The sequence below is a fragment of the Rhinatrema bivittatum genome, chromosome 18, assembly GCF_901001135.1.
Source record: "Rhinatrema bivittatum chromosome 18, aRhiBiv1.1, whole genome shotgun sequence".
NCBI classification, from domain to species: Eukaryota; Metazoa; Chordata; class Amphibia; order Gymnophiona; family Rhinatrematidae; genus Rhinatrema; species Rhinatrema bivittatum.
This window is the reverse complement of record NC_042632.1, coordinates 39,441,729-39,454,389: the sequence shown is the minus strand read 5'-3', so window position 1 is coordinate 39,454,389 and position 12,661 is coordinate 39,441,729. Positions and strand designations below refer to the sequence as shown.

Sequence of the window (12,661 nt, the reverse complement as noted above, 5' to 3'; positions counted from 1 at the left end):
GAAAACCAGACCTGTTTGTGGCACCCCGGGAGTGGAGTTGCCTACCCCTGCCATAGTGACCTACTGTGCCACTTCTGGCAGTCTGACACATTTAGGCTACTGTAGGCCAAGGGTGGCCAACTCTGGTCCTCAAGAGCTACAAATAGGTCTGGTTTGCAGGATATTCACAATGAACATGCATGAGATAGTGTCTGCAAATATATCCCCTCCTTGTTCATTGTGGATATCTTGAACACCAAACCTGTTTGTGGTACTTCAGGACTGGAGTTGGCTACCCCTGCCATAGGTATATCTGATAAATATGTATTTACTGTCAGAGGGATCTTTGTTATTGTAAAATAATTGCAAAGTGAAGCTGCTGAAGTTTGCAAATACAAGCTTGTGAGATGCAGTTTATCCTGTACATGGAACAAGTCTAATAGCACTCTAAAAATGATTGGTTATAGTAGTAATGATAGGATAACCAGATAGGTCCTTGTCCTGGGGACAAGCTGAGCCAGTCCTGGTTTTACCCTGTTGCATGCAAGGAGAGACTTAATTCTGCTTTCCCAATGGAGTTCCCTAAGAAAAACAGGACTACATCTCCCTGCATGCAATGGACATGGAGCTATTTAGTCACCTTCTCTCTGAAGCACATGATATAAGAAATAATTTCATTGGTTTGAGACTGTAACTTTATGCCTAGGAAGGGAGCGTAATAGCATCAAAACCTGAAATGTTAAATGTTTTGCTAGCCTAATAAAAGTATCATTGGCACCCACGTACTCTGACCTTTTTCTGTTTAACTAGTTTTCCTTTTTCAGGCTGTCCGTGTTTGTGCTAGCATGCCGGAATTATAATTTTACCTTGAGTCATGATCTGAACTCCAAAAAACAAATCTGAAAGCAAGTTTTATCTAATTATCTCATTCGTGTGAGTGCAGGCCCTGAGAAAGAAAAGCCGCTCGATGGCGTACAGGCCGTGTAAAACTTGTCAGTATCTGGAGCTGTAAAAAGATAGTGTCACGAGATCCATGGGAAAGCATGAGCAGTATCACGGAATAATAACCACATTTTCTTTATTGTGAGCAAAGGGCTTCTCCAGGAAAGATAACGCAGGCTGGATACATTGCCCAATCGCTGCCTCTTTTCATGTCAGCTACCCAAAACCTTTTTATGAAAACCTAAGAACAGCTGAGAAATGCATCTTGGTTTTCTGTGGTAATTTCTATCCTCACAAAAAAGTGGGTTGAGTTGAAAGAAGAGTTAGAGGTCTATCAAGTTCAGCTTTCTTCTGATTGCCTAAGAGAAATGTTTATGTGGAATCAGCAAAGAGGACAGTGAAGAATAAAATGTACAACTGAAGTCCACTTGGCTGACAAGTTTATTTTCTTTTATTTTTGACGACCTCGTTCCGATCCCTTGCTGTTGTGTGATCTTTCCCAAGAGGCCTATTTATATCGTCCTGTCCAGCCGTCCGCTTTGGCCTCCAAAACCTTGTCTAGATTGTGAAATTAGTTTGTGCATTTGCCTTTGCTTTGATGGTTCTTTTGGATAGAAGAGACCTTGCAAGCTGCTTTTAAATGTATCTGAAGTGTAAAGGCAACTGGAGCATCTCATTCTGGCAGGGGCCCCATAATGGATGTGAAGAGGGATCTTGTTATCATAATCTTAGTGCATTTGTTTTTCTTAATACATTTGAAAGGATTACAGTCTGTCCCCTGTACAAGGGCTACCATTGGTGTGCAGTAAAGAATGGGACAATCCCTTTGCATGAATGTTAACATTTTTAATGGCAAAAAAAAATGGAAAGGCGGGGCTGTTTCAGACTCATGAAATTCACTCAGACCTCATGCATAGCAGTGCTGTGGCTTGCCGTGCAGGAGACAAAGGATCAATGCCTGTCCCGACTTCTCCTAGGGGTGCTGCCGAGGCAATGTTGACCAGGCTGGGGGGGGGGGGGGGGGGGGGTGCAGGGAGAGGAAGAAGGGGTTTTGGCTGTTGCCCAATGGCAACACTTAGTGGCCAGACTCAGAGTCTCGGCATACCAAGTTCTGGAAGGATTTGTAGTCCCTGTCCAGCCCAGCTGGGGGGCCCCAGGAGGCGTTAAAAAGTGAGAGCAGAATTCTGGGTAGTTGCGAATAAAGATTCATGGTGCCCCAGCTAAAATCCAGGAGATAATGATGGAAGCCCAAAAGAACAGGAGGACATCTAAAAAGCTTGCCAGAGGGATCTGGGCATTCTAACGGGTTGAACTGCAGCCCACATATACTTACATTTCTGTGCCTGTTCTGCGGGGGCAAAAAACGGAACGTTCTAGTCAATTCTTCTGCTTGGAACTCCTCATTTATTTTCATTTTATTCTATGGGGTAGAAACAAACCAAAGCAACAATAGTCTCTTCCTTACCTTTGCTCCTGCTCGTAAATGTGTTTTACCGCACAGTGGGGGGGAGGGTCATTTTCAAAAGGATGAATGCGCCTAAAACTGGGTGGAAGTGGGCTTTTGAAAACTGCAATGCTATATCCTTCTTTTCTGCTCGCAAAGCATTTTAATGCATTTAAAATAATGTCTTAATTAAATATGACATTTTAAATGCATTTTAAAAAAGTTCTAAAATATTTTCTAAACATAATGTGTACTCTTGGCCTGGGAATATTGTGGAATGCAAAGGGATAGTCACTTGCCCCTCTCTTCCGGATTACGAAGGCTTTTTTTCCATGAATTGAAGCAATTTGTGCAGTATGGGGCAGATCTTAAAACCTGCGCGCGGGCGTAGATTTGTTTGTGCAAACCTGGTGCAAACAAATCTACGCCCGATTTTATAACATGCACGCACAGCCGCGCGCATGTTATAAAATCCAGGGTCGGCGTGCGCGCGCAGGGGGGTGCACAATTGTGCAACTTGTGCGTGCCGAGCCGCGCAGCCTTCCTCCATTCCCTCCCGCCTCCCCCACCTTCCCCTATCTAACCCACCCTCAGCCTTATCTAAATCCCCTCCCCCCCACCTTTGTTCCAAAAGTTACGCCTGCCCGAGGCAGGCGTAACTTGCGCACGCCGGCTGGCTGCCTGCCGGCGCGCTGTGCCAGAGCACTCAGCCCTGCCCCCGGACTGCAGCCACGCCCCCAGACCACCCTTTGTTCGAAGCCCCAGGACATGCGCGCGCAGGGGTAGGTTTTCAGGGGTTACACGTGCTTAAAAGCCAGTCAATAGTAGGGTTGATTTATTGATTATTGTTCTGCAGTCACCCATGTTGGATTTTTTTGTTCCCTCACCTATGGCTCTGCCTCCCTCCCTCAGAGTGTGGCCTCAGTAAATGACTGTGTAAAAGAGATTTTTAATTTGTAAATGGAAGAAATCTTTATTTAACAGCTTTTAATATACCGGTGTTCGTGCGGGCACATCACGCCGGTTTACAATAAACTTGAGAAAGGAGGAAAATTACAAAAAACAGGGCGCGGGGGGGGGGGGGGGAGCAAGCGAGAAAAGGGGGAGTGAGGGAGTGAGGGGTATAGATAGAGGAGGAAGGGATAGCAGCTGAGAAAGTAGAAAAGCATAACCATAATTGTAGTGGAGGAATTTACAGGAGGAGGTATTTACAGCAGAAGGACTGCAGAAGTGTGATAATTTAGAGAGGGTTATACATTAAACTTATGTCTGAAGGAAATCCGGTAAAGTACGTTATAGGTCTCCTACACTTTTTATGGTGCCTGGACAAGGCAGGAGCAGTGTGGCATTGTGAGATCTTCCTAGAAGGCCTGGATCCCTCACTATCTTGCAGTGCTTGTTCAGTAACTACCCGCTTATCCTAGCAGTTTTTAGATTGTTTACTGAATGTCAGCATTGAGCAGCCTAAGTGGAAATTGCAACTTGCTTCTGGTCACAATTGACTCAAACAGCACAGTTCTTAGTGTCTTTTCTTCTTCTTTTTTTTTTTAAATAACATTCTGTTCTTCTTTTGGGGATTTTACAGGTGTTCTTTGCCTATATATTCTAGTCTGGGAGCAGCCTTCCTCTTCAAGAGTGCAAACATTAAGAAGATAGAGGTGAGTTTTGGGCTTATATCCATCTCAGCTCTTTTGTGTCAGGGAATGCCAGGCCAGCCGATACTGCAAGGTATTGGTAAGGATCAGAATTTTGCAGCTAAGAGTTTCCTAAGGAACATCAAAAATCAGGCTGACTTCCACTGAATCAAAGACCTAAAGCTTGGAAGCAAAATTTCAGAAAAAAGATGAACGCTGGGCGCTTGGGAGAAGCTGTAAAGGTCTGGACTGCCTGGCTGCTGCTTTTGCTTCCCAAATCATCCTGTAAAAAGGAATCTGGATTATGACATAGGCCTGGGCTTCTTTTATTTCAAAGTATGCTGGGAGCTTTTCAGTGTGAAAACCTTTGAGATCAGTGCTTAAAAAACTGATGGCCGTCTTCCTTCTACTTTGAGTCTGAGCCAGTCTGTCATCCTATCTCACCTCTCCATTCATAAATCCAGATGATCTTCCAGACTCGTACATGCAGGCTTTGGCGTGGAGTTGATTCCACAACACACTCCGTGCGAAATACCTGTTTTTAATGATTTAGCCAAAGGACAGACACAAATATCAACCTATGTTCCACTTGTATTTTTCTCCTCATTTTCTAACTGAAATAAGAATGTAATATTTCTGATAGCTCTCCATGGGAGGGCAGGAAAAGCTAAGTATATTGAGGGCCAGCTGAAATCAGAAACCCCCTGATAGATTCGCCGAATGATCCCAGTATCAGTACAGAGAAAGGGTGTCCTCTTGAGAGAATTTTGTTATGCAGGATTATCATCCTGGAGTTCACTTAAATTAGTGTTACTTTCCCTGTATACAAATTAAACTTCCTTCTTTGGAAGTAAAACTAGCAAAGACTCATTTTATGAGCAATGGATCAGTTTTTAGAGACCTTGCCTTTCACTGTCTTCACTTAGGGACTTTATGTCTCCGGCCGTGGTAGGCCTGGGCAAGCCTGAATTTGTTAGATCTTGGCAGCAGGAGACGGCTGAAGCTCAGCTGCTACCTGGATGGGGAAAAAGCAGGGAAGGGAATGCAGTGTTCTGCCAAGGCAGCAAGGCTGGGGCTGTGATCACCCAACCCCCCCTGAAAGCTTTGCAAGTGAAAACCTCCATCAGAAGGAAGACTAAAACGGTATTAGTGATGCAACCCCAGGTCTAAGGTCAGACTTTTGCAAATGGCTGAATGAATTTAATGTATTCCCCAGGGGGAAAATCTGACAAGTTCAGGAATACAATGCTCTTAGCATAGGGAAGAACATATTATGGACCACATGAAAGACAACTGAATGAGCACGGAGGTTTCTACCCACAAAGTAAAAAAAAAAAAAAAAGCACACAGGAAATATCATTTGATTCTTTTCATGGAGCCTTCCCTGAGTGGGGCTTATTGGATTGAAGCAAATACCACAGGCGGACAGCATACAGGGGGTCAGTTCTTTCATAATATCACAACACATGCCAACCTGTCTCAAGAATTTCTGGCTGCCAGGTTGCCATAGGAATAGAGCCAGTGTCTTATCACCTAGCTTAGTAAGAACAAGCACTGGAAAACTTTCCACCAACTGAGAGCCGGTTTTTAAAGGAAAGCTTTGGTTAAAGTGTGCATTCAGCACTACCTACAAAGAACTTTTTTCCGACATTGGGAAGAGAAGCGATGAACATGCAAAGCCCACCTTATAGCAAACTGTAACTGAATGCACCCAATGTGTTTTACTCCTTCCGATTAACACTGAGTATCACTTTCGGTAGCACAGGAGGACATTTTGAATTATAAAAGACCTTCTCTTGTATTTAGAGTAACAGAACCTGTCGTCTGTGCACTATGATGGTGAAAATCCTATAAAATACCCAAGAACTGCTTTTCTGAGTGTAAGAGGCTTTTTTTGCACCAGTATAATCGTACAGCACTTTAAGGAGAAATATAATGAAGCTCAAGGAATGTTCTAGAGTCTGCTAAGATTTAATGCAAAAAAAAAAAAAAATGCAGGATCATGTACCTGGGCCTTAAAAACCCAAGGGAGTGGTATAGTATAGGAGTGAAATTCAGCTGGCATTTAGGGGTGATCATAGCTGATGATCTCAAGGTAGCCATACAGGTGGATAAGACAACGCTAAAAGCCAGACAGATGCATAGAAGAAGTATGGTCACTAGGAAAAAAGGAAGTGATATTACCCCTCTATAAGTCCCTGGTGAGATCCCATTTGGGTACAAAGAGGATGGATTCGTTACAGAGGGTGGATATTACAATGGTCCTTGGTCTTTTTGTAAAGCATATGGGGACAGACAAAGATCTAAACATGGGATAGGAGAGATATGATAGAGACATTTGAATACATCCAAGGTATCCGTGCACAGGAGGTGGGCCTCTTTCAGCTGAAAGAAGGCTCTGGAATAAGGGGCATGAGAAGAGGATGAAAGGGGGTAGTAGACTCAGTAATAATCTAAGGAAATATATGCATAGAACAGCCTCCCAGTGGAAATATTTTATTTATTTAGTTCGACATTTTATATACCGTCGTTCCAGTTATAGATCACAAGGGTTTACAAATAGTGGAGACAGAGACAATATCTGAATTTAAGAAATCAGGAAGCAAGCACAGGGAATCTCTGAGAGAGTGGTAGGACTTGTAGAGATGAGCAGACTGGATAGGCTGTAGGGCCTTTTTCTGTCATCATGGGTCTATATTCCTATAGTTTGTTTCTTGTTCTTTCAATTCCATAAAAGCAAATTGTGGCAGGGTGAGAAGGGTGGGGTATAGGAGCAGATATTGTATCTATAATGGTATCAACAATCAGTGACAAACAAATTAGCACTTTGCCTTTACTAGGATAATTAATGCATTATTTGGGATACTGCCTTAGCTGGACAGTTGGCTGTGGGTGGCTTTGCTTCATTTATAAAAGAATCAGCTGTAAAGAGATAACAGTAGGGCATACTTCAAGGCTGTGCATAATCTAGTTATTCCAGACTTGCACAGCAATGAGTGGGTTTCACATATCAAGGTCAGGTTGCAAATCAAATTGCTAAGGATGGCTTGTTCTGTTGTGAAAAGTGGTGAATCTTCTCAGCTTTTACACATTTTTAGCTGCTTCTGACTTTAAAGAATCACAAAGACCATAAAGGAACAGTAAAAAAACAAGATTTTCTCTTCTTCCCATAAGTGTTACACTTGATGACAGTAACTGTAGCAGCTAATTTTCCAATCCCAAAGAAATCAAGTTTGCTTATCTGTATACAGGGTTCTCTGTAGACAGCATGAATTAACTATAACGTGGGTGACATCATCTGATGGTTCCAACACAGACGCAGCTGTCAGGAGTTCAGTAAAGACTTTACTGAGCATGCCCGGATGTCCCATTTCTGTGCACTGCCTTGTGAGCCCCTCAGTCTCTGCCAGAGCCTAATCTTTAGTGAGGTAGTCAGCTCTCTAGAGAAGCATCATTAATCATACTGCTGTTTACAAGTAAACAGACTTGCTTTCCCCATCATGAATTGGCCAGAACCCATAGGGAGTCCCAAGCTGAGGGTTGCATTGTGGAGCAAATACTTAAAGACAACCTGACTGCACCGATGGAGGGTGGACTACTGTGTGGATAGACGGTGCAGAACCTGCTTCTTCAAAGCTACTGTCTTGAGAGCCTCAGGATCTGGCTCAGCATGCAACGATTTAGCACAGAAATTTAGGGTCTACTTTACTAAGCTTTTTCTGTCTGGTACAGACAGAATGGGAGAAAAGCCTTAGTAAATCTTTCCTGTAATTTGTAATCCAGAGCTTGTACTGTGATTTAGATCACTTGTCTATACTTCATTTCTTTTACATGTTCTGCCCTGGTACAGTTGTAAATGAAAGCGACAGGCCTGGCAGGCCCTGAGCTCCATTAATACTATAAAATAGTGATGCACGCCAGTTCACGTAAGAATAAAGTACCTGACGAGGCACTGCTAAACAAACTGTCTGCCTAGGTGCAGAGTGTCCACGGACCTTGTACCTGATTTTCAAAGGGAAAGTATCCATCAGGCACCTGCGCACTTCTGTATCTCTGTTTTCTGCAGGTAAAATTTGAAAATCCAATCTCAGGGCCCGGTTTACTGATCCCATCCTCCAAGAATACCTCCCCTCAATCCAGCTCACTCTTTGGAAGCCCCACCCCCGCAGACCTTGAGCCGGATTGAGTAAAGACGGCACTCAGCCAGTTTCCCTGGGAAAATGCCTTTGTAAATTGCCCTCCACATTAAGTTCTCAGTAGCCTTCTTATGCAATTTTTCCATTTCCCCCCTTAAATACCAAACTGCCGATGCCTTTTTAAGCATTGATTCACGTACTGCACTTACTCTTTCAGATAATGGGAGAGGCTGGAACTGTGCCTCCTGCAGAGCACCATCAACAGGTACAGTTTGGGAAAGCACGCAGAGGGCACTGTAAAGGATATAGTGCACCGTTTATTGTGGACAGGAGAGGATTGCAAACCACTTACCCAGAGCCCCAATTTAGTGCTGTATTTTGTGTGGTGTGTAACAATACAATATACAATTTCTTTTAAAGCTTTTCAAATCCCCATTACCACTGAAACAAAACACCCTTGCTTTCACTGTCAAAATAAAAATCTCTTACTAGAATCATGTTTACGGACTTCAGTCCTATGACAAGCCAACTGCACAGGAAGTTGGACGAAGTGGTGGTAATTTGAATTTAGAAAGCAGTTTTCATCCAGACTCCCAATGCATATGTCATGCATGTAGGCACCTATGGGGGTGCATAAATCATTGTCCTGATTCTTTAAAAGCTTTGGAAGGGATGAGTGGAGAAGGAAGTAATGCATGAAGGGAAGAGCAACTCACATTATAGCTACACGATGCAAGGTTCCACATTAGGAGTCACCTTCCAGAAAAAGGATCTAGGCATCATTGTGGATAATATCTGGAAATTCTCTGCCAAGAAAGCAGATAAAATAGGAATTATTAGGAAAGGAATGGAGAATAAAATAGAGAATATCATAATGCCTTTGTATCGCTCCATGGTGAGACTACACCTTAAATGTTGTATGCAATTCTAGGCACCACATCTCAAAAAAGATATAGCAAAATTAGAAAAGGTACAGAGAAGGGTGACCAGAATGAAAAAGGGAATGGAACAATTCCCTTATGAGGAAAGACTAGAGGTTAGGACTCTTCAGCTTGGAGAGGAGATGGTTGAAGTGAGAAAGGATAGAAGTCTATAAAATGATGAGTGGAGTGGAATGGATAAATGCACATCGATTGTTTACTCGTTCAAAAAAATACAAAGACTAGGGGATACACAATGAAGTTATTAGGTGCAGGTAAATAGGAGAAAATATATTTTTACTCAACGCATAAGTAAACTCTGGACTTTGTTGCCGGAGAACATGGTGAAAGTGTAGCTCGATTTAAAAAAGATATAGTTGCACTGGAGAAAGTGCAGAGAAGGGCGACCAAAATAAGGGGCATGGAACGGCTCCCGTTTGAGGAAAGTCTAAAGAAGTTAGGTTAGTCGCCTCTTCTCCCATGTGCAGTTTGGAAAAGAGAGGACTGAGAGGGATATGATAGAGATCTACAAAATCATGAAAGGATTTGAACAGGTTAATGTAAATTGGTTATTTACAGTCAGGTAATAGGACAACTAGAGGTCACTCCATGAAGTTAGCAAATAGCTCATTTAAAACAAATTTTAAAAAATTCACTCAGCGCATAGTTAAGCTCTGGAATTCATTGCCAGAGGATGTGGTTACTGCAATTAGTTTAACCGGGTTTAATAAAGGTTTGGATAAGTTTCTAAAGTTAAAATCCTTAAACTGCTGTTAATTAGTAAGGAATAGTAGCTTGAGATATATTTAATGTTTGGGTACTTGCCAGGTACTTGTGACTTGGATTGGCCACTGTTGGAAACAGGATACTGGGCTTGATGGACCCTTGGTCTGACACAGTATGAGATATCTTATGCTATTCCTGGAAGAAAAGTCCATAAAACATTATTAAGTTGGACTTCGGAAAGTACACTGCGTATCTCTGGGATAAGCAGCTTAGAATCTGTTGATCTTTTGGGATCCTGCCAAGTATTTGGGACCTGGATTGGCCACTGTTGGAAACAGGATACTGGGCTTGATGGACCCTTGGTCTGACCCAGTATGGCAAATCTCAAGTTCTATGAATGTTATTTCTCAGTAAAAGACTGAGGCACAGCAAGATGCCGTAACTTTCCCAAGCTTGAGCAGAGTCAGTGAGGTTTGAATTTCCAACCCTGGCATTCCACTGGGTCATAGTTCAGAGCTTTGCCAACTGACCCACAGGAAAGTAGCAGTTCCCATAGGCTTATTGCTAAGAGCTTGTGATAACTGATTGTCAATAACAAAAAATATAACATGATAACACCTAGTCAATATTTTAGTTATGTACACATTTAAAAATGTCACTATTTAGATTTTAAGTTAATACCACAGTCTGAATTGAGGCAGTCCTTAGTAGCCTTACAGTTCCAGCATTTTGTAGCATTTATGCAGTCTTATACCTTATAATGAGCTTGAATTACTAAGACTTTTTTTCCCCATTCTGGGGAAAATTTTCAAATAACTTATGCAGTTGCAAAATACATGGATGCTTTTAGCATACATATTTTCTGCTAATTTTCAAAGAGAAACAAGGTACCCCGGATCAGTCCAGATGAATGGGTTTATGCATCCCTATCAGCAGATGGAGGTAGAGAACAAAACTTTGAGGGACTGCCACATAACCAAGAGTGCCACCTGCAGGCCCTCAGTATTTCTCTGTCTTCAGCAGATGGTAGAGGTGCAAACCTGCAGTCTGGAATTCTTAGAAGAAAAAGATTTAGGAGAAGAGGATTCGGCTCTCCGAGGTGTTAAGTTCCTTCGTGGGCCATCCCTTGGGGGAACAGGGCTAGCAGGAGGTTGGTGATCCCTGACTGGACTTGGCCCTTCTTGACAGTAGGGGTAGATGGCTAGGGGGTCCTGGTTCCTTCTCCTCCTCTGGGCCCTTCCTTCCCTCAGTGAGCCTGGCTCCACCGCAGCTGCTCTTCAGAAGCAGGGAAATAGTTGCTTTCCCCTTTTCTGTTGGCCTTTCGTTTAAATCAACTTATAAGAAAAAAGAGAAATGAACCAGGGAGAGTGGCAGAAGCAGCAAGAAGGTCTTGGTTTCTTGCCGGGTGGCAGGTGGAAGGGAGCAGGCCAAATTGCCTGCCTTCGTTGGGGGCTGGGTGAGTGCTAAATTTCAGCACTGGACAGCGGTGGGAGCTATTGTTGAGGCATAGTTTAATTTTAGGCCTGACTGCATTGTACAGGCCTGACCGCTTAGACATGCCGGCTCCCGCACAGCTTGGCAAACTTTGCCGCAGCTGAGGGCTGAGGCAAGCTCGCCTCGATGCAGCCTCATGTGCTTCGGGTGGGGTAGGGCCCCAGGACCTCAGTGGCCCCCCGGGGGGCGGCAAACAGTTGCAGGAGGCTGGGACGGCTCTGGAGGCCTGGGGGAGGCAGAGGAGTCAGCGGCCATTTTGGCAGCACATGCTGATGTGCAGGCTGCCATTTCTGAGCCCCAGGATTTTCCTCCCATGCTTTTTTCAGTGGGAAAGGACCCTGCTGGTGGCAGGGGACAGGGAGAGTCTCGTGAGGGAACGAGTCAGGACTCTTCCTCATTTTCTACTTCTCCTTCATAAGGCTTATTTATCCAGGAAGGAATTAGGGGCAAAGAGACCCTTGCCAAAGAAGTCCCGGATGGCCAAAAGGGCTAGAGGGTTGCTGGAGTCAGGAGGGATCCTGCATATGATGGGACTTGGATGAGTCCCAGAGGAGGAGGATTCAGATGCTATGGATGACCCTGATCAGCTACAAGGGGTTTCAGTGGTACTAGACAAGGACCCTGTTGGTGCCCTTGGAGATCTGATGCACGATATGGCCAGGATCCACTGGAAACTTTGGGGGACCAGATGCAGGATCCAGATGCTCAGGATCCGGATGTGGTTCCGATCGCGGAAGGCGATGACCCGCGAGTGGACCGGCTGTTCTGGAGTGAGGAACAGGCTCTGTTGATTCCCCAGGAGCTGAAGGAGCTCGGGACTAAGGATGCCTAGGAAGCTTTGGACAAGAAAGGTGTGAACCCGCTCCTGGAGGGATTGCGGAGACCCCCCTACAGCTTTCCTGTTGCCGAAGCAAGTGAAGAAGTTGGTGGATTGAGAATCTCCCGAGGCAGGCCTGAGGGTCGCGAGGGCTATGGGGAAGCAGATCTTGGAGTTGTGGAGAATTCCCAAGGTGGATGCAGCTGTGTCTGAAGTTACCAAAAAGACGACCCTCCTGGTAGTGGGAGCAGCAGCCCTAAAGGATATCCAGGATAGGAAGCTGGAGATTCTGCTCAAGCAGTTGTTTGAAGTTTCTGCTTTGACCCTTCGTGCAGCAAAGTCTGATGCAGAGAGCCTGTTTGTCCTGGGTGCAGAAGGCACATGACAAACATTCAGGAGCAGCATCTGACACAGCACAAGTGGCCTGTTTAGAGGCAAGGGGTAGCCTATGTGGCCGAGGCTCTGTATGACATGGTCTGGACTTCTCACATCACATGTAGAAATTGTCCATTGATCAACGAGTGATAGATTATTGGCGAATAACATGTTGCATCTAATAACTTACTTCA

At 44.2% G+C, this 12,661-nt stretch overlaps 1 protein-coding gene across 2 annotated transcripts in view; it reads left to right on the top strand.

Moving 5' to 3' along the window:
* The window catches only part of FAXDC2 (fatty acid hydroxylase domain containing 2), a 47,373-nt gene that overhangs the window by 9,483 nt on the left and 25,229 nt on the right, over nucleotides 1-12,661 (top strand). For both annotated transcript variants that reach the window (XM_029584130.1, XM_029584129.1), the window contains exons 2-3: nucleotides 3,951-4,023; nucleotides 8,353-8,400. In XM_029584130.1, the coding sequence (XP_029439990.1) occupies nucleotides 8,356-8,400 (45 nt within the window). In that variant the 5' untranslated portion in view covers nucleotides 3,951-4,023; nucleotides 8,353-8,355. The remainder of the gene's footprint in view (nucleotides 1-3,950; nucleotides 4,024-8,352; nucleotides 8,401-12,661) is intronic.